The sequence below is a fragment of the Micropterus salmoides genome, unplaced genomic scaffold, assembly GCF_014851395.1.
Source record: "Micropterus salmoides isolate LMB-PRFRI ecotype aquatic unplaced genomic scaffold, ASM1485139v1 Ms_hic_scaffold_23, whole genome shotgun sequence".
In the NCBI taxonomy this organism is placed as follows: Eukaryota; Metazoa; Chordata; class Actinopteri; order Centrarchiformes; family Centrarchidae; genus Micropterus; species Micropterus salmoides.
Genome location: NW_024041484.1, coordinates 4,292,506 through 4,313,587, shown reverse-complemented (window position 1 = coordinate 4,313,587; position 21,082 = coordinate 4,292,506). Strand labels below are relative to the sequence as shown.

The 21,082-nt window shown below is 43.7% G+C and overlaps 1 protein-coding gene across 7 annotated transcripts in view; it reads right to left on the bottom strand.

Annotated features, from left to right (window-relative positions):
- Nucleotides 1-21,082, bottom strand: part of sbf1 (SET binding factor 1) — a 65,595-nt gene that overhangs the window by 8,696 nt on the left and 35,817 nt on the right. For 4 of the 7 annotated variants that reach the window (XM_038738358.1, XM_038738360.1, XM_038738362.1 and 1 more), the window contains 29 exons: nucleotides 20,946-21,051; nucleotides 20,569-20,701; nucleotides 20,302-20,410; nucleotides 18,702-18,815; nucleotides 13,729-13,806; nucleotides 13,063-13,176; nucleotides 12,792-12,920; nucleotides 11,940-12,038; nucleotides 11,623-11,830; nucleotides 11,206-11,318; nucleotides 10,915-11,064; nucleotides 10,266-10,334; nucleotides 9,869-10,030; nucleotides 9,418-9,683; nucleotides 8,060-8,232; nucleotides 7,886-7,959; nucleotides 6,115-6,307; nucleotides 5,863-5,990; nucleotides 5,579-5,754; nucleotides 4,203-4,339; nucleotides 3,184-3,391; nucleotides 2,877-3,085; nucleotides 2,397-2,534; nucleotides 2,196-2,291; nucleotides 1,838-1,912; nucleotides 1,155-1,327; nucleotides 811-987; nucleotides 608-709; nucleotides 346-531 (listed from right to left, as the gene is read on the bottom strand). In XM_038738358.1, coding sequence (XP_038594286.1) covers nucleotides 346-531; nucleotides 608-709; nucleotides 811-987; nucleotides 1,155-1,327; nucleotides 1,838-1,912; nucleotides 2,196-2,291; nucleotides 2,397-2,534; nucleotides 2,877-3,085; nucleotides 3,184-3,391; nucleotides 4,203-4,339; nucleotides 5,579-5,754; nucleotides 5,863-5,990; nucleotides 6,115-6,307; nucleotides 7,886-7,959; nucleotides 8,060-8,232; nucleotides 9,418-9,683; nucleotides 9,869-10,030; nucleotides 10,266-10,334; nucleotides 10,915-11,064; nucleotides 11,206-11,318; nucleotides 11,623-11,830; nucleotides 11,940-12,038; nucleotides 12,792-12,920; nucleotides 13,063-13,176; nucleotides 13,729-13,806; nucleotides 18,702-18,815; nucleotides 20,302-20,410; nucleotides 20,569-20,701; nucleotides 20,946-21,051 — 4,095 coding nt within the window. The remainder of the gene's footprint in view (nucleotides 1-345; nucleotides 532-607; nucleotides 710-810; nucleotides 988-1,154; nucleotides 1,328-1,837; nucleotides 1,913-2,195; nucleotides 2,292-2,396; nucleotides 2,535-2,876; nucleotides 3,086-3,183; nucleotides 3,392-4,202; nucleotides 4,340-5,578; nucleotides 5,755-5,862; nucleotides 5,991-6,114; nucleotides 6,308-7,885; nucleotides 7,960-8,059; nucleotides 8,233-9,417; nucleotides 9,684-9,868; nucleotides 10,031-10,265; nucleotides 10,335-10,914; nucleotides 11,065-11,205; nucleotides 11,319-11,622; nucleotides 11,831-11,939; nucleotides 12,039-12,791; nucleotides 12,921-13,062; nucleotides 13,177-13,728; nucleotides 13,807-18,701; nucleotides 18,816-20,301; nucleotides 20,411-20,568; nucleotides 20,702-20,945; nucleotides 21,052-21,082) is intronic. The other 3 variants (XM_038738359.1, XM_038738364.1, XM_038738361.1) reach the window with 2 other exon arrangements.

The following is a 21,082-nucleotide window of genomic DNA, read 5'->3' as shown; positions in this document are numbered from 1 at the left end:
TGATGTGTCAGACAGCAGAATTTTCGCGGGGGGACTGAAGCTAAATGAAACACTTCCTGCATGTGATAAGAAGGCAGAAACCACGTCACTGATCAGCACAACAGGAAATAGGAAATAGCCAGCTGTTCAAAAACACATCATTTGCATGGCAGCAATGAAAGCACTAAGGATGTCCAGCAGAAAATTTTTGGGAGCTTAGGTTAAAATTTTATGTCTTACTCAGATAGCATCGTTTTAACATCCTTCTTTTGACCTCAGACCTCCCTTTTAGGTTCTCTACAGAATCACAGTGACTATCCCGCTTTAAAACAACAGCAAACCTCACATGCGGCGCTGCAGACCCACCTGGTGTACACAGTCAAGGAACTGCAGGAAGACCGGGGTGAAGCCGCTGCTCTGGCTGCCCAGCGTCTGTGCTCCGCGGTGGCTGAATCTGTGGCCGAATGACAGCCACTCCTTCTCCACCAGCAGCCGGAAGCCGTCAAAGGTTCGGTAGTATGGATCAGACAGCAGCTGCACCAGGGACACCACCTGCACACACAGCACGTCTAAGCTTTGCTCAGAGAACACAGCTGTAACGTTAACAGTTTCTGGGTGTCGGTCAAACCTGAGTGGTGACGTCCCAGCCGTCCTCCAGGCTGACCATGACCGAAGAGCCCGCATCCAGAAGCTCCACCACCAGGACAGACACCTGCAGCACTCTGTGCAGCTGGACGCACACAAATACACACACAGGGTGAGTAAAATACCACCAAAGGTCAAAATGAACACACACATGCAGACAATGATAGAAAAGCAGAGAGCACTAACCAGAGCCATCCACTCCGAGTCCTCAAGGCAGCGCAGGAAGGTCATGTTGGGGTCAGTAGTCGGGGAGCTTGGCACGCAGGCCTTCATCAGCTTCTTGAAGCTGTTCTTCACTTGCCGCACGTCACACACCTCGATGGGAACCACTTCCCACTGCTGGAACGAGTCTTGCTTCCCTCCCTAAAAACAACAGTTAATACTGGTAACTCCCGACCAGAACCACGTCATTTCAAAGCAGATTAATACACTTCCTTCAACTTTACCTTTTTCTACAACAAACTTTTATTTCTTTTTCTAGCCCTTAATCACAGTTAACACATCACATTTATTCGTGTGTCACTGGTTACCTTGAGCTGGGCCTTGTCTCCGATGATGTAGAGGTAGGCCTTCTGCTGGCGGAGAAAAAGCGCCTCGCTCGGCCCTCCGTTGGCTTGTGGAGACTCCTTCCCTGCCAGACGTGTCCCCACGTCAGGGTTGTAGGCACTTAGACGCCCGCTGCCCCGGATACTGCCCCATTTACCTGCAATAAACAAACATACACAGACAAAGTAGAGTCTTCAAAGGAATCAGGACATGAAAGCTGAACCATCAAACCTCAAGTGGAAGTCCTTTCAATGTTAAACAACCATTAAAGGATAATTCTGGTTTATTACAAGCAAAGTTTTTATAAACTGAATGATCCTTTAAAAACACACTGATGTGTACAGTGCCCACAGCTACTAATAGCCATGCTGGTAAATCAGGCAGAAGTGACTGAAAACTACCCCGTCCAGTTTGCTACATCATAATGAAACGGAGTTGACTGATTGCTGCTGACATTCAACAGAGAAATGAATCAAACAGCAAACAACGAACAGGACGTCAGACAGCAGAGCTGCAGCAGCATGCACACACAGCAGCTCTCCGAGAAACACAGGCAATAACAACAGACCATTAGTCACGCTATCAGGAACCACGGCACACACGGACGCTACTGTTAAAGAGATCTGATTGGTTAGACAGGAAGGAGGGGGGGTGTAACCTACTGTACCTCTAGTAGGGTTCCTGGCCTTGCCAGACACTTTGGGCTGTGAGAGGGAGATGACTTTCGCCCTTTGACCCAGAGCTGAGGCCAAACGACAGAGACGGCTCATTAAACACCACCACACAATGGAGGATGATTTTAACACACACACACAGTCACACACACACACACACACATCCAAAGCATGAGCTATTAGAGATGCATTAACTCATTCATCATCCTCTTGGTCCAGTCCCAGTTTCAGTACCAGATTTAAGACTTGAAACACAGTTTACACATTTCGTTTTGAAACCAGGACTGCAACAGACTAACTGAAGTCAACAGGAAACCACAGGATCTACATGGGGACAGACAGGTGTCTCACCTCCTCTGCTGAAGGTTCCAGGAACATCTTCCTTGGTGCCCATCACCTGCTTCATCAGCGCGCCAATCTTGGGCTGCCTCAGCTTATCGGAGGAGTCTGTGGAAAGACGGAACCATCAGCTCTGTGACCCCACAGTCCCAGAGATCAGTGAGGGTCTTCTCACAGTAACATGTCACATATAACATGTGTTAGTCCACCCACCAGAGGTGCTCATATGTGTGGAGGTGAAGCCGCTGAGCGTGTTCCTGCCGCTGTTCTCACTGTAAGAAGGCATGGAGCTGATGATGGCGTGCAGGTATTTCTCCTGCTCCAGGCTGGTGGAGTCTGCCTGGGAGGGCACTGCACAGAAAAGAAAAACACATTAACAAGTCTGTATGTTTCAGGGAAGCAATGAGGGTTTTTTTTTGTTATAGGCAATTTTTTTATTACATATGAGCTGCACAATATAGCAGTTCTTCCTCTGTGTTCTTTGACAAGAGCAAAATAAAGATACGCTCTCCACATGCTTGTATCTCTTGCATCTTTCATATCATTGGGGTCAGAGTAACATGACCTCTAGGCAGCTAAAATAAAATTGGTGGACAAATGTATGATGCAGGACATTTCTGGAAAATAACCAGCAACATTACCTGGTAAAATAAAACTTCAACCTTCTATAAATTAATTAGATGCCTCAAATACCTTGTTTTTTACCTGCAGCAGGGGCGTTAGGAGACTTGAAGAAGCCCACCACTCCCTTTGCATGGAGGCCTGCTGATCGCAGCAGGACGGCCTTGGTTCGTGAATTCCTCCAGCAAACCACGGGGAAGCGATTCTGTCGGTAGCAGCGGCAGATTCTCTGGATGGTTGTGTCTGGGATGCTCTGAGGCACAATCAGCAGGCCGGGGTAGCTATGAAACACACAAACACACACACTGAAGAGCTACTGTCCATATAATGTCCAACGGCTCTCCCCTCATCCCGGTGTGTTGTCTTGCGGTGGTCTCACCTCCTGCAGACATTGTACATGCGGTTGGCAGTCGAAATCCTGAAAGGCTCGTTCTTTGACCGTGTCAGGCTGTTACTGAGCGTGCCCAGACCCAGGCGCTGGTAGTCACGGCAACAAGCACGCTCCACAACGTTGCTCATGGTCTGCCTGTCAGATGAGCGGATGGTGGAGGACAGGGTGAGGGCGCTCTGGTCCACTTCCTCTGAAACTGTGGAGGCACACAGGAGAACGTGCTGCACAGTTCACATTTCAAAAACAAGGAGTGTTATTTCCAAAACTAATGCTATGACATGATGAGCTGGCAACCTTAATGGAATGTAAATTGTGTGTAGAATGACTCACGACACAGTGACACGAGTTTCTGATGTTTAATGCAAATAACTCTCAGTTCAACAATAATACATGAAGGCAGTGAAAGTTCTTCATTAAAAGTGTAAGAGATGAAAGCTGATAAAATTTCACAGTAAGAGATGAAAGCAATTGAAGTGTCAGCGTAAGTGCTGAAGGCTCATGAAATGTCATTTAAAGTAAAAGTTAATGAGACAGCTGAATGCCTCTCCTGGAGTGTGATGATGTCACCTACTCTTCGTTTGAACATTGCGCGCAATTCTGTACTTGCACAATGTGGTGCATTTCCCTTTTACGAACTGCACGTCTGTTTACTTCCTTTCAACAGTAACGTTACTGTTCACTCTTAATATGTTCACAGTAAGCTTTGAACATGTTGTTAATAGTATTTATCATCTGTTTTTGTACGTAGTGTTTTTGATCTTTTTTATAATCACCTCATTGTCTTGCATGACCGTTAGCGACGTTAGCTTGTCACTCAGTGTAGCACTAATGTTAGCCTGATTTTCGCAGCTTAGCTAATGTTAGGCCGCGATGCCTCTTTTTTACTCTTTGTGCTTGGAAGAGCTGCTTGCTTTTGCAGGAAGGCATACATTAAACACTGTAAGTAGAGAATATAGAACAAAGGTAAAATCTGAGGAGGCCTACAAAGAACATTCAACTGCAAATACCTGAGATTTCGTCCTCATCTAGCTCTGACTGGAAGCTGCTCCTGTTCTCCCAGGTGGGGGGAGAATATTTCTTCCTGGTCACATACTGCCGGCCGATGGTCCTCTTGGCACTCTTCACCAGGTTTTTGGAAAGTGTCCTGACAAAGGCACGGAGGTAGAAAGAACATTTTTAAAATACATCACTGGGCTGATTCTATAGCACATTCCATTTAGAGTCCACTTGACATCCACTTCCTGTTGGGTCTTTTAGAACACAAATGTGCATTTAGATTTGGAGCAGCTGAGAATGAGCGGATTTGACTGAATGTTCGTCTCAGTGCATAACTGTAACTCATGAATTCACTGGTGTGGCTGGTTCAGCATGCCGCACGGCCACAGTTCGAACTAACATGTCTGAATGGAGGATTTTTGGAGGTGGGAGATGGAAACAACGGGGCTGATAAAACGGCTGCCACATTTTCCACTGATGAATTATTCAAAGGCTTCTCTCGTGCTCCTTTCTTTCGCCAGAAAAAAGGGGAGAACAGTGTAGGTGTTAAGTGTGTTGGTTGCAGAGACTTTAAAGACTTAAAGAGACAAGTTAAAAAGAACACACCCAGGGAACTAACATGTCGGAGATAACAAAACTGAACTCGCATTGTGGCTACAGCAGGGCATTTACCAAACAGAAACAAAGGTCACTTTGACCCAAATGGTAAGAAAAAACAAAAGGGAAAAAGCAGAGGAAGATTACAGCAATCTTAAAAACTGCTCTTCCACTCTGCAGAGAGGCAGAGGTGACTATACATGCACATGAATCACTAACATTGCAACACTTCAGAATAAAGGCATCTCCTGATGATATTTCTTAGGGTGCAGTCACTCCAGCAGGTACACATGTTTATCATCCCACAGGGAAACCAAGTTTTGTTCACATGTAGCATTTGTTTGCACTCTAGTTTGTACTTAAAGAATTACTTTGCTCAATGTTACATACTTTATTGAGCCTAGAATTGCTGCAAGCAGGTAGGTGAACAATGTAATGCAGTCTGACTTGTCGCAGTGAGTAGTACTTATTTCCCCAACAAAGTAAAAACATGTTTTGAACAGACGCTTGGTATGTAATAAGCCTTTAAATTGGCCTTGCTAGTTTTTTTCTCTGCTTATCCAGCTAAAGCACAGTTGACCTTTGAGCTGGCAACCACAGAGCCACTCTTGGTTATGTGTGTTGGTATACCAGTTTTACTAAATACTGTGATGGTAAATTGGTAAATGGTCTGTACTTGATAGAGCCTTTCTAGTCTTCCAACCAGATCTATGGAGAACTGCGGTTTCTCTTGCAGAAAAACATTTTGTACACTGACAAACGTATTCTTCCTAAATAAATGGTTCCTTACTTGAGCGACTGGTTCTTGTCCTTGGTCTTATGCTCCACCACCATCTTCCCACACTGACCCACAGTGAAGGCGAAGGTGCCCTGGACGTGCTGAGGATAGCGCAGCTTGTGCATATGCTTCCTGAAAACCTCAGCCAGGTCGGATGCAACCTCCTCGTCAAAGGCAATCTTCATCAGCTGCAAACACACAGAGAAGCGGAGAAATCAGAGGAAAGGACAGCAAGCCGAGACGAAGAGTAGGTGGGGCTAAATATTTGTGATAGGAGTTGAGGATGTAAGAGTAACCTGGAAGGTGCAGGACCGTAGCTGTAGCCCTTCCTGGACAAACTGGTCCATGGGTACAGTGACTGAGATCCTCTTCTCCTTCGTCAGAGAGGCGATGGGGAACGAGCGAGTCACCACCTGCTCACCCACTGCAGGAGGAAGACACCCAGACAAAGAGCAGGGTTTAGAGGATCCACAGAACTCTCCTGGAAACAGGGAGAAGCTTAAGCCTTCGAGACGTGTGTGTGTGTGTGTGCGCGTATCATCTCTCACCCAGTGGGTCCGTGGGCGTGCCCTTGAAGATGAGCCGGTAGGTGGTGAGGAAGATGGCGCCCTCAGCAGGGAGCAGAGGCGGACCTCCCATCAGCCCCGTGGCCTCCTCACGGCCGTCAGGGATCAGGTGGACCCGCATGCCATCCATCACCAGCTCCTCGCCGGGCAACAATGTCGGCCTCAGTAGCTTGGGCTGCGCAGAGACAGAAAGAGAGGAGGATCAATGAATACCGGGGATTTTCTGTGACAGAGTTCCTGCACAATTTCAAAATTCCAGGCTGTTTTCTTTCAATTTCATGCAAAAAAGTTGGATGGCAGTGCCGAGGTATGTCTGAAAACCAGAGAGAATGAACACATCTACTTTTTTATATTTTATATGTCTTTTATCCAAATATTTTCATACTAACAGTCTGGTTTCAATGAAGCAATGAAACTGAAAAACAACAATTTGTAAAACTCAACTGTGACATTCGCCTGACTTTAAAAACCCTCCAAACCACCTCAGTCCAGCAGGATGAAAATGCTGCACAATTCTGCACTAAAACAATGCGGATAGTGCTGCAGACAATAATGGTTAGCATTATTCCTCTATGAAATGGCCTACAGCATGTGCGTATTTCAAGACCAAACTACCACTCCACTCGTTATACTCTCATGCTTTCACAACCATGCGGAGGTTACTGGCGTGGCGCACTGTTTGGGAGGTTTAGACCAAAATACCACAGAGGCTAATGTGGAAATGATTCTATTACTGTGTAACACGCATCAGTTGATCTGGACTGGTGGGATCTTGGCAGTGATGTTACAAACAAAAAGATAAAATACACAGATAAAAATATCTAATAATATTAATTTGGATGTGTTTTCATATTTCTTATCCAAAGCTCGACTTTCGTTTTTGGACTAAGAGGCCTCTGTGGGCTGCTGAGCTTCTCTGAATACCAACAGTATAATATGAAGCTGGCTTTGTCCTCTGGCCCCTTATGTCACTTCCTGTTCCTTTAGTGAGGCCTGCAGAGCTTCCTAAGGAACTCCACCTCTGACAGGATATGGATTGCAACTTTGGTAACCTGTTCATGTGTCGTAATCTGTTGCACAACACCTAATACCACACACGTCCACATTCCAGCTGCAGTCACACAGGAAAAAGAGCAGCGGGGGGCAGAGTTTCCTCTGTAGGCATTTAACTGCTGAGACCCCATTAGTCATGAACTGCACACAGCCCACCATCTCATCTTCACTAGTTGAACTGATCCTGCTACAAAAGAAAACGATGACAGGAGGACATTGTGAGAGCAGGGGCAGGGAGACTATGGAGAGAAGCCTGCTGCCATGTGGAAAAACACTGCCGAGGAGGGGGGGGCTGAGCAGTTCCACGTTCCACTCACAAGTCTTTAGTGGAATGACAAAACATGTCACGTCAAACTCAGCGTAGCCACCGTCCCTCTCCAACACACTGCACGCAGGACTAACTGCACCCTTCAGACTGAAGGCACTCAGCTCTGCAGGTCCTCAGGGAGCTACAGCAGCCAGGCTGAGCCTCCACCGGGCCTCAGAGACCACACGAAACAACAAGGGGAGAGCAATCACCCAGCATGCACAGCTCAGGCGTGTCGGACAGTGACAGAGACAGTTCTGTCTCTGGTGGACAGACGTACCTGCTATGACACTGTGAGTCTGAGCTGTAGGGATTGGTGGAGGGGAGTGGGCAGGCTGGCTGGGGTTCTGCATGGCCTTTGTCCAGTGGGACGTAAAAATAGGAATTGGTTACCTTTTGGATCGGAGGCAGTCTCTTACTCTCCCTGTGGACTGCATCCAACGTCTCAATGTGCATCTGAACGATATCTGGAAAGAAAAGGGACAGATGGATAAAGATGCAGGACGGAGATGACACTTTGAATTATTAAGTCTGACGAGGTACAAAGAGATCCTGGTGCCTCCGTACCTGGTATCATGGTGTGGAGAGCCTTAAGGTGCTCGTTGGTCACACCGCTCTCGTTACACACTTTGTCGACGAAGCGGTTTATAAAGCGCACCACAGAGTTAGCCACGTCTGAGCTCTCAGCATCTTCGAAGCCGCTCTCTGTGTCGTAGCTCTCCGCCATGCTGCCAGCAATACTGCAAGACACATCGACGTTTCTTTGTCTCCACTTCAACCAACCAGCTACAGCACACACCAAAGCACAACTGAATATCTGAGCCTAGTGTCTTTGTTGATGAAGTATATATGTTCGATAACGTTCTGTATGAAACCGTCACACACTCCTGCCTCCCTTTACAAGGACAGTTTCTCCTTATAGGCTGAGTGAGAAGTTTAAGTTGTCATGTTTGAACTGACAACACATATATTGGCTGCATTCGATCAGTAGGCTTCCTCCGACCTATTATGTGTTCAGTATGTTTCCTTTACCAGCAGTGCAAGCATGCCACTATTGATTTGCAATGACAGCATCACTGCATCTGGCTGCGAATGACATCACTTCCTCCTAACCTCCTTAGTTCTAGAGAAAAATGTCAGCACCATATATTGTGACCACAACGTCCCCGTCTTGATGACTGGCTCTTGCTCTCCCTGCTCATTTCCTGTCACCTCTCTACTGTCCGCCTCTAAAGGCAAAATGTCTCTTTGGCCCTACATTGTGTGCATTAACTGCTCAAATAAAAGGTTTTTTTTTGCATTTAATAGCTTTCCATCTTTTTGTGTTTTGTTTTATTTGACTTTATTTCTATCTTCAATGAAAAATTTTAATTAGATGAAATTATATCACTATATAACAGATTTCTGAAAGCAGATCATAAAATGATAGCAGTTTTTAGAAAACTGTACTACATTTTTACTATTTTGAAAGAACTAATTAGTTCAGAAATAAAGTTTACTTTCCTGCTAGAGATAGTTTGAACATCAATATGATTCCACAATAACAAACTGCTGTATATATGTTTGTCCTGTGAATATTTATTTCTACACCATGCAACTACCTCCTGCTGCGACCTGTGCAATGTTCCATATCAAACACATAAAAGGTGTATAGTGTATAAATACCTCCTGTTTTTATTTTTCTATTATATTTTGTATTTATCTATCCATCAGATTTTATTTCATTTATTTCATTTTCTTTATCTTTTGTACTGTTAGCAAGTGATTTTGCAAACATTTGCCATATTTTGACTGACTGAATAATAATATTATAGTGATTATGGCTATATTGCCCAGCCCTTGACAGAAGGTGAACTCTGACACACACTTGTCCTTCAGAGGTCTAGGTGACTTTTTTTCCTATGAAGGCTGACAGCTGTTGGTACCTGTTTGTGACGTAGCTGTTGCTGACGCTCTCCACGTCTCCGAGGCCAGTGGTCCTCAGCAGGCGGTTTTTGCTGGTGTCCAGCGGCAGCAGCAGGTAGCTCATCCTGTTGGCGTAGTGGATGGCCTGGCTGAACACCGTGCTCTCCTCCTTCTGCACGCGCTCCGCCTGCATTTCCTTGCTGAGCGTCGGCCACAGCCGGTTCTGTTCTGACGCCAGATCCAGGGCGCTGATTTCCCTCCCACTGCCTGACCCGTCCTGCTGCTCCTGGGAACAAATCAAAAGAGGTTAATTAATGATTAATCATCTCAGCAGGTAGGCAGACTGACTCATTAGTCTAACACAACTGCTGGTAGATTTTATCCAAAGACTCATTTTACAATGTGCAAGTCTATGATTCCTCATTTCTTTGTCAACTCTAATAACATATCGAGTCTAACGTAGGTGCTCACAGAGTTTTTCTGCTGCTGTCCGTCCTCTGTCTCCAGGTACAGAGCTCTGATGTGGTTCTGGACATCGCTGTAGAACATGGCCTCCCAGAACTGCATTGTGGTCCACACCATGTGCTCCTGTACACAGCTGTAGGCAAACTGAGTGATTCCTGCGCCCAGTTTCTGTCAGACAAACACAGGGAGAGACATTTACTAGAGAGACAAGTCATTTTAAAATGTCTGAACATTCAGAATTGGAGTACACATGTTCAGACAAAGACCAACCTCAAATTTTCCTCATTCTGAATTGTAAAACCATGGAAAGTGGATTCTTATTTACTTGAATAGATTTTAAGCTGTGGTTAAAGCTGAATTTGGGTGTGTGGGATGACTTTATCGATGCTGGTTATGAACTTACTCTGCAGAAGGCTGTCACAAGCGGAAGGAGGGCAGCTGCAATACCGTGCTCATCTATATGTGAGCAGTCCTGAAAAAAAAAAAAACAACAGATGAACGATGTGACATCTTGCAAACCATAAACAGATGTTCTAAATGACTTCTCCTTTAGCATCATTAAAGTCTCACTGAAATGACAGAAGTGATCCTTTTTTGCAGTCAAAAATTAAGTCAGTCATTTTCAATAGGTTTTTTTTTGCCACGCAAGCGGTGTGACTCTGGCCCAGACTGAAATCTCTCAACAACTACCTGATGGATTGCTCTGAAAGACATTCATGGTTCCCAGAGGATGAATCCTTTGCTGAAACCCTGACTGTTAATCTAGCGCCACCAGAAGGTCATCATTTTTGGTTTTGACTGTTGGCTCGTCATGAAATTTGGTTCAGACGTTTACGTCACACACTGCATGAATTAACTTTTTTGCTCTATCATTAAAATAGTGGATTGCTATGATTTTTTATACAGACATATCGTCACCTGACAACATCTCTCTGTTTTCCTGCCATGCTTAAATTCTCCATGGCAATTTAATGAAGTAGTAGATCTAATTGTGATGCTGTTTTATTGCTATACCGTTGATTCTAGTTATATCCTAATATTTGCAGGCTCACCTGTAAGGTGCAGTTCATCATTCGGACAATGTAGTCAAACTGCTGGTCATCCAGCACAGCTCGGTTCTGTAGGACGTGCTGATTGAGCTCTTGGGTCAAACAAATCCGGGCTGCCCGACCCTTCAAAGCCCGCAGTACAGCTGGCATTAACTGGACACAGGAGATGAATGCGTGTTTAGTTACAGTACAGCTAAATAGGTATGCAGTGTTTGTGATAGAGTTCACCACACTGCAGAAAACTCTCCTCAGCGGTCCAGTCAGTCTGGTCATGCAGAGGTGAGTCGCTCTTACCTTCTTGGCCTCCAGCATCTTATTCTCAAAGATGTATGTGATACAGTTCCTGACCACCTCCAGCCTGCGGGCGCTGTTAGCCATCACGTTGCCATTCCTGTCCACGACATCTCCTGTGGAGACATGGGAGAAGAGATCAGACACTCATTCACCCCCCCCATTAAACCCACACTGTGAGACCGGCTGAGTGACCAGATCACAAAGGAAGTCTTGAGTAGAGATGTTGAGGTTGGTGTTACATTGTTTGCAAATGCAACCATCAAACTGAACTCCTGCTACCTTTAGCTTTTGTTAATTGTTAACCTTCTTCTGTCAAACCAATGCCATTTTTTGGGCATCTTTTAAAACATCACTCTACACATGTTCTGCTTTACACTCCATGCTTCTTTCAACAACACAGCTCTCTCCCCAGCTCACCCAGTGGGGGCCCAGATGGCACCATGCTCTTGAGCTCCGCCTTGACCACAGGAGGCGCAGTCTTGAGCTTGGCGGCAGCGTGGTCGATGAAGAGCTCTACCGCAATGTCGTCCAGCCCAGGGAAGAGCGTCTGATTGTGTGCAGTGTTTTGGCTGTTTTCTGACGGTCGCTGGACTTTGTGCATTGCCACAGCGGGGTAAGGATTCTCCTAGAGGGAGGGAACGACAGAGCGGTAATAAGGTGGGAACAAAGCGCAGAATAAGGGGTAAGTAATAGATCTTCCCGAGAAGTGCCATCAGTTTCATTAGAGAGCATACATTTTTGAAGAGCTGCTCAGCCAGCTCCTTGACGTGGTTCATGACTTTGTGTGGACAGGTCTCCTCTTGTCGTATCCGCTCCACTTGATTGGCTACCAGCTGTGGAAACAGGACAAAGAAGTTTCATTGGGGAATCAGACCTTCAGACGGGGGCAGATAAGCGATGATCCATTCTTTTTAAACTTTCTCAAGACATGCTGTTAGCTATAGCAGCAGGAGAGTTGTGAGTATCGCTGTCTGGAGCTGGTGTGCTGGCTCTTAAACAGTCTCGTCCTCCCTGCATGTTAGCTTCAAAGCAGCCACAGTTTGCTAACCCATAATTTAGCTAAAGTTAGTAACATTAATTGCTGTGTCGTTGTTTGCTCTATATCATGGTATGGTGTTGATTTCTCCAGAATCTTACCGCAATTTTGGACACTTATGAATCATCATGATTCTGAGTCATCACAGGTGTCATGTGGTTTGACTGTAACTTTTGCACCTACAAAATGGGAGTTGTTGGGGGTTTGTTAGCAGTTCCATTGGGGGAATTTTTGAGGGCACTGCATAGAGCACACAATGGACACTCAACCAAAACAGTAACTGTAGTGCACTACATAGTAAATAAGGAGTGATTTTGGACACTGCCACGGTTTGTAAATTGTCTGTTATTCTGTCTAGTGTGACAGGTAGCCAATCATTGTCTCCAAGTTCTTCTGCCCTTTAGAAATAAAATCTGGCAGAGTAAAAGAGACTCCTGTGTTGACAAATCAAAAAAGATTTCCCTTCTCTGTCTTAATCATTCTAATCTCTCTAATCTAAACACAATCGAAAAAAACAGTCTAGCAGTGCACAACATGCTGACGGACTCACGTCATCAAACAGGTCAGTGGCTCTGTAAGGAGGCCCTCTCTCGGACACGAAGCCTGCAAACGCCATGCCATCCAACACCTTCATGAGGAAGTCGTCCTCTGTCAGCGCCCTCTGACCCAGGAAGGCAGCCTGTGGAAACACATGTGACACTAATCTGATGCCGTTCTCGATCAGGAAACTCGGCACACGCACGCCGCCTGCCTCTCTTTGAACACACGAGCAGCTGGGTGACTGGTCTGAGTTGTTATCATGTGCAGTACTCTTTACAGACCTTATGGAAGCGGATAACTGGTTCTGGATGAATGCGGATGATGTGTAAACACCAGCGATAGCCCTGGAAAAGCCGAGCGAACAGCCACAGGAAGACTCCCCGGATCTCCTTATCCTGAAACACACACAACAGTCAAATTAAAGCCAACACACACACACACACACACACACACCTAAACTGAAGGAATAATAAATAAAACTGAACTGGACACAGATTCTGGAAAACCTAAAAGACTCCTGGACCACAGATTGAATCCAGTTCCACTTTTGACCTTTCAACACACTTTTCATGCCAATAGGAATGAATTAGGCCTATCAGATCAGAAAGAACGTACAGAATATGGACTAAATCTACACATTTCAGACTACATTTTTGGTTGAGGGTATGAGAAAGTTGGCTGTGCCAATGGTTTATTCTGGTGACATCTTGGATTGCAGTGATTCATTATGCTGTCTATTGAAAAGTTTTGCCCAGAATGTGTCATTGTGCTGACTTTATTGGCTACATTTTTGAAAAGTGCTGTACAAAGACAACTAGAGCTAATTTTTTCTTTGGTTAATTTTTCCACAAGAAATATAGTGAAGAGACTTTACTTTATTAAAGCCTCAATATAAATTTCAGACTGGCTTCCTGCCTTTTTTCATAACGAAGCTGTGTTTTTCCTACCTGGATCTTTGGTGCGGAGGGTTGCGTGGAGAGTGGGGGAAAGGCATGATCAGCGACTTCAAGCTCTGGATCCAAAACCTGCAACAACAAACATGAATCGCCATCACCAATCACCATCTAACTACTCTCAGAGCCGTTGTACTGTAGCTTGTTCACAGTGGAAATTTGTTTTGTGGGGTAACTGAGTCGTGAGTAAGGCCTGAGATAAATCTAGTTATTTCTAGTGACAGCGTTCCAAAAGAAGAGTATCAGTATCAGGTATGGCCTTGGATAGGATTAAATCATAATGTGATGAATTTTAAAATTAATACCGGTGTCTTTTTATAAGATACTGTCACTTTTAGTACCAAAGCTTGTTGTTGTTTGTCTAGCTTTAAGAAAAGCAAAGTTTTTTAAACTCCATGTTTAAAAAACAGTGTGAAAACACAGAAGCATCGGCAACATATACAGAGACCAGTCAACAAATACTACATTGGAAACAACCTTTGGTCTCAGGCAGTTACATTAAAATTCATTCAGCTACCTGTAAGTAAGTCCTGGTTCACAGTAGCTGCCCAACAACCTACAGCAGCCTCGTTCCCACAACTTTTCACCCAAACCAGCTTCTACCTTTGCCAGGGAACATTTTCAGACAATTCAACAAACTACAGACCCACTACACAAATCCCCCGATCAGTTTTCCAGCTTCGCAGTTATCTCTCCTTGTGTCTTGTTTCAGTGAAGGGGGGTCAGTCCACCTGTGTGAGCTGAATGAATGGCCTTGAGGTCTGTTTGGGTCATTCGTCCTCCACTAAAGCAAATCCGCCACAAACGAAGCAGGTTGAAACTGGCTCAATCGGCGCTACAATCCTGCGGTTTATAAATCTGTGTTGGTGTACACACACGCAGCTCTGCTGGCTGAGGGCACAGGCCCATAACCCAGCGAACTTGTCTGTGACTCATTTCCAGCTCTCATTGCATCAATGCAGAGCAGGGACCACAACACACAAGAGTCTCCAGGTTAGAAGCCATAGAGCACACAGAGCAAGCAGAGACAGAAACAGTCCCACACACAGAAACACGTGGGTGGATCCCTACATTTCACAACAAAACCACTTTATTTTTTTGTTTTCAATTTATTTTGAGCCTTGTCATCTTAGGCCTTTAACAGATGCCCCGGTCAGTGGGTCAAGGTGCAGGACACTCTGACACACAGCTGTTTGTAGGAAGAAAACAGCTCATTTCTTATAGGATCCATGGGACAAAATTAAATCAAATAAGGGTCTGTGTTTTTTTTCCTTGCAAGTATTTAAATGGACTTGTTTTTTAAAAGGACATGAGCATGGATACAAACTAAAGATAATAAAACAATAAAAATGATATAATTAAGATAAAAGAATCACGTCACAAGGTAGTGCAGTAAGTATTGTGATTGGATATTGTGTCTGTGTGTTAGGAGATAAGAGGGCAACGGGTAGAGTAAGCGACTGCATGGAAGCAGACGCAGGGAGAGGAATAGTTACTCATTTTAATTTAATTTGCGAGTGAAGGGTTTTCAGATCGACCGATAAGAACGACTGAAGGTGAGATGGTGGATACGGTACGACGACTGATGACAAAGACACTGTTGTGGTTTGAGGATTAGAGTCAGACACAGTGATGGCCATAGCTGAGGTCGTGTCCATACTGTTGTTTGTTGTGTGAAAAATCTTACATCACTAGTTAGTTTTTCATGTTATTTTCTAGAAGTTCACCACCCAGATGAAATCTAAAGTCAAGCTTCAATGCCTCAGTATATTTTATAGTGAAAAAGCATTATTCAATTTTCCCTCACCACAATACGGGACATTTTTAAATGTATCCATTTTCATTAGCTAAGTGTGGGTAGACAGAAAAAATGAGAGGATGTGAACACATTTATCCACAAGTGGGGATTTAATCTCACTATTACTTTGCTTTGTCCGGGTTAGCATAAATAAGAGAATGTGTAATGTTGTCAAGATGAGTCAAAATAAAAACTTCTAATTATTTGTCCATGCATTATGATAATATTCCATCTGCAGGAACTGCAGGACATGTTGTATTGAGACAGTTGATTGGGCTATAAAATAAAATGTGCAGTTCTTCTATGCAGATCATGCTGCACATCATCCAACAGCAAATGGATTGTTTATTTTAGCTTTTTTCCTCGACGTCTGCAGAGAGACACTGTATCTTCAGCTGCTATTTTGTTTAAGCAACAAAAACAGGACAATGCATTTCTTGTCCGTGGGAAGAGCATGTTTGATTCCAAAACTTTTGGCTCCTCACAGCATCCAAACACACACTTGGCATAACTGAGTGAGAGTGGAGACAGAAAAGTGAATGTCAGCTCCAGTCTCTCTAAAATAAACACATTCTACCCTCTGCCTCAGTGACATCACATCTCCAAAAACTCCAACCCCGTGCAACCGGCAGAGGGGAAACTGACCTCCGGTCTTTTACCCGAAACAAACCAGCGATCGAGGACGGGATGAGGAGAATTTCCCCACAACTCCCCCAGTGCAATCAAGATAACTAGAAGCAACCCATTTCAACTAGAGATGCATTAACAATGTTTGTCGCTGAAATCATTTTATCTTATTTTAAGCAGTTATGTTTGTATCTTTTCACGAGCCTGATGAAGAGAGTCAGCACTCGGAGGCATTCAGATCTTTCACTTAAGTAAAAGTAACAATACAAAAATGTAAAATACTCTAACAAGTAAAAGTCCTGCAGTACTGATTTACAATATGATTAACAGAAAAAGACTAATGTCAAAACACAAACATTGAAATTCTCTGACTATAAAAGTTAAATAAATGATTGAAAAAATCCACCCATCCCCTTAACTTCATATTTATAAGACACAGGCTGCGATACAGCCCTGATCCACTGCTGCTGCTGCTGCTATCAGCTTTGCACTGAGGTTGTTGCCTTGCTGGAAAATAAAAGTCAGAGCCATCTTGCAGTCAGGATTCTTAGATTCATTTGTGGAAATTTGTTTTAAATTTGACATTAAAAACTGGCTATTAGCCATGCTAGAGGAATTTTTGAAGGGATGGCGATATCGGTTTGTTAGTCCACCACTTTGCTCTAGACTAAAATATCTCAACAACTATTGGCTGAAGTACAACCTCACAGAGCTGCTAGCATGGCTGTAGACTAGTCTTGCTAATCAGTGTCATGAAATCGAAAGTATATCCACTGTTATTTAGTTCAGTAACAAATAAAACCTAAAAAAATAAATAAAAAAAAAGGAGTTAAGGGGAGTTAATATTTTATGAAATTTTAGATCCAGACAATACACTGTACTAAAATATATTGTGTTAACCCACTGTTCCTTATTATGTTTTGCATGTGACTGCAATCCAGTAAATGGATCATAAACACCTGATGCACACAATAAAGTGAGTATCAACACATCCCACATTTGTTATGCAATGTAAACACAGTAAACGGTGCAAACAAAGAGAAGCAGGAAAGAAATGCATGCATTCTGCAGACATCAATACGACAATAAGGAAGCTGGAAAATAATTTGTTTACACACTTAGATAAAAAGCAGTTCCCAGAATGGGCTGCGGCTGTGGAATGTGGTAAAGTGCTTGATATGTCCAATGAGGTGACTTCTGTTATGAGTTGGCGATATATAAATACAAGTGAATTGAATTGAGTTGGCAGCATCATATCACCAAGCTTCAGCTAAAACTGGCTGATCTATAGTTACTAGGGGTGTGACGAGATTTCTCATCAGGTAAAAAGCTGTCTTGTGAGACTCACGCGATTGCCATTTTTCACATGCTGTCATGCCACACGTTGCTTTTCTTACACAGTGAAATACAAATGGATAACTGATAAAGTCACGGAGCGAATCAACTCCGCCCAGCTGATGAGACACCGGCGTATGCCCTGATAATATTCAACTGAACACGCAGACACCTGTGACGAGTGGTAACGTAGCTGGTTGAGTTTTGCAATATTACATTTACACTTAACGATTTAGCTGCCGCTTTTCCTTCAAAGTAACTTATATTGCTATGTATGTCTGACTTTTTTTTCCCGGGACATGTCAGAGAACACAGATATGTGGGAGAGATTCTGAATGTGCAGAAAGTTTTGAACATGAGCAGAAAACCTGCTGAAACACAGGAGCTATTAAAATCCAGGAGTTTCTAACTGAATTTAAATGAAATAATTTCTCATTGAGGTGAAAAGGTGCCACGATTACATTTAGAGAGGTTACTTCCTCAAACAAAGACGCAAGACACAAAGCTCCTCTTTGCGTCTTTGTTTGAGGAAGTAGCCTCTAAATAATGACTCAGCAGGGATGATATTACATGAGAAAAGATGATCTAGATGAGAAACAGATCTGAAAGCAGCACAGGATCTCATCACACCCCTACTGAGAGCCTTTCTGCATTATATTCTGTTATAGTTAGACAATAGATTGTGAAATGTCACCTGCCACCTGAATTTTCTGTTTCCCTTTCATAAATAAAAACAAAACAGATCACAATAAAATGCTGCAGAAAAAAATTTTCATATAGTTTAGCATTAAAGATTTCTTAAAAATACTGTTAAAATCTCATCTCGATTTCATGAATCTTGTCTCGTCTCGTGGTTTAAGTGTCTCGTCAAACCCCTAATGGTTACCCAATTTCATTTTGAGAGACAGAGAGTATTTGGGTTACAAATATCCAAAAGTTGCACCAAATTTCAAAGTTTACCAGTCTGAGCTAAAATAAAAGCAATCACTAAAAACAAAAATTCTGTAAATGTTAACTACACAAAACCAAAATTAAACCTGAAAATAGTAACACAAAGAAACAGGAGAAAAACAATCCTTGAAGTGCTTCCTGGCATCCCAACCATTAAAGCACCACAGGGGAATTTATTGCTCAGTTGAAACCACACACTGGTTGTTAATATGATTTCCCAGTACTCAGTAGTAGTGTGTATTATGGGTGTGGTTACCATGGAGAGCACGGTCTGGGTCTGCTGGAGGAGCGGTTCAGGCAGCAGGGAGATGTGGACACACTCCGGGATGGTCACTGTGCCACCGTCCAGGTCAGCGATGATCACATCCAGCTGAAAACACACACATAAGCACACTGTTCATCTCTGCTTCTGAGACTTTTGATAAAAACACAGCAGCAGGACACACAAGACCATTACAGCAACTGAAAGACAAACGCAGACGAAGTCAACAGCTGCTCATTACAGGACGCTAGCTATCACACAACAAAACACACATTCATGTTTCACTGCAGACAGCAGGAAAGGCTGCCCAAACAATAACCTCTGACCCCCGACCCCGGTGACTGCTCATACATTGATAATGGGCGTGTGACTACTGTACAAAACAGTGTCTCGTTGTGATGTGAGACAAAGGCTCCATCAGTGCGGCACAGCAAGGGACATGCAGCAGCAGCATACGGTCAGACTAACAGGAGCATTCATTACACTCATCAGACTTTAATAAGACAGCAGCACATTTTTTTCTTTGATCTTGAGATCTAGACAGTAATTAACAGCGTGTATACTGGTACAATTTATCTTGGCAAGTGTTGTAAAGAGTACTGTATTATAATCTACAAAGGTAGGCAGGTAACAGATGGCACGAGGGGCAGTTTATTAAAAGACACATGAACCATTGCTTAATGGGTCAGTGAGAGTTTACATGAAATTAACTCTCCAACTCTGGTCCATGTCAGAACTGCTGCAGGCATTTCTAAGTATATAACATCCTCCGTCTAATTTTGAAACCCACTCTGGTCCTTTTTCGGGGCACGTTTATTAAACTAAGGAACAATATATTCAACTTTTAACACTAAGCTGCTTTAATTATATCCCATTTCTCTCCCATAGCTGGAAAGTTGCAACATGTGCTCCAGCTTCCAACACTGCATGCTAGGTTTTTTAATGATGTGTGTAGCTGGCATTTTGTCAGGCTGGCTGTGTGGTGCATTTTCTGCTGCTTCAGAGTGGGTCCCTGGTTGCTTTCTGTTCAAGAGCTATTTTCATTTTCTCTTTCAGGACGTACTGTCAACAATCTCCCATGTAACAATGACGGAGGCGATTGAAAATGAGGGACAAGGTAGGGTAAGATCTAAGATAAATGCTGGCTTAAAAAGTAGTGTCAAAGCAGGGGTACTGCCACATGGAGTATTGCCCAGACTGCTTTTAGTGGAGTACTGTGGTAGGGGCACTCCACTTTGGTGGTCATCACTTTTATACTCAGTTCACACATACAGATTTAAAGGATGGGTTCAAATTCTTTTGAGTCTGGCTTAAAACAAGTTTTACATGCCATATGTATATGTCAAGTGCTGCTGTAATTATTTTTCCTGTACTTACTGGCTGGAAAAAACTTCCTAAATGATGTTAATGTACGTGACACAACTCAGTCCTTGTCTAGTACAAAAATACACCCGAAATCTCGACCATATAACTTAAAGCCACCGGGACTTGAATAAGGCTCATGAGACAACGACCTCATGACCAGAGAGTTCTTATCCAAATACACAGTAGCACTGTTACATTGGTCTGTCGCATTGTAATGATGAGAACCCACCAATTCTTGTGTCTCCGAGCGAAAGAATGAATTGACACCGATGATGAAGGGGGTGGGGGTGCTCAGGACCTCTAGTAATTTCCCCGGCAGGATGGGAACGTAGGTGAAGCTGAAAGGGACAAACAGGAAGAGATTTCAATGATATCAATCATGCTTTACCCATTAAGATATTAGACACATATGTCAAAAATAAAATCAAAATAAAAGAGAACAGCCAGAGAAACCTCTAAAGACACAGCACTGAGAGACTGAGGACTGGAATAACACCTGTATTTGAGGGGGAACATGATGGCCAGCAATCCTCGACAGGCGTCTGTTAGTCTCTGGTAGCTGCTGGACAGGAACAGGATCTTGTGTTCCGTCAGGGCGGCACAGAACAGATACAACACGTTGACTATACCTGAGGGAGAGGAGAGCACAGGTAAGATGCATTAGATAATTTACATGTTTTCTTTTTTTTAAAAGCAGAGGTTGGGGAAAGAACTGGGCAATAACTAAAACAGAACACATTTGATCGCCACCAGGATTTATTCATGACTTCTATCCTCATCGTTTAGCTAAACCCTGAGTTAATATCTGGGAAAAAAACACTATCTGGAAAGGGGACAAGTGTAGAATTAATCCCATTATATAATTGTCCGTACCAAGCTGTCTGAAGAGCTGGGCCACACTGCTCCCACTGACAGGAAGTGAGTCATCGATGGGAGTCTGGATAACTTGCCGGTCGCCAGCACCTAACGTTATAGTCCTCTATAGATTAAGACAGAGGAGAGAAAAGAAG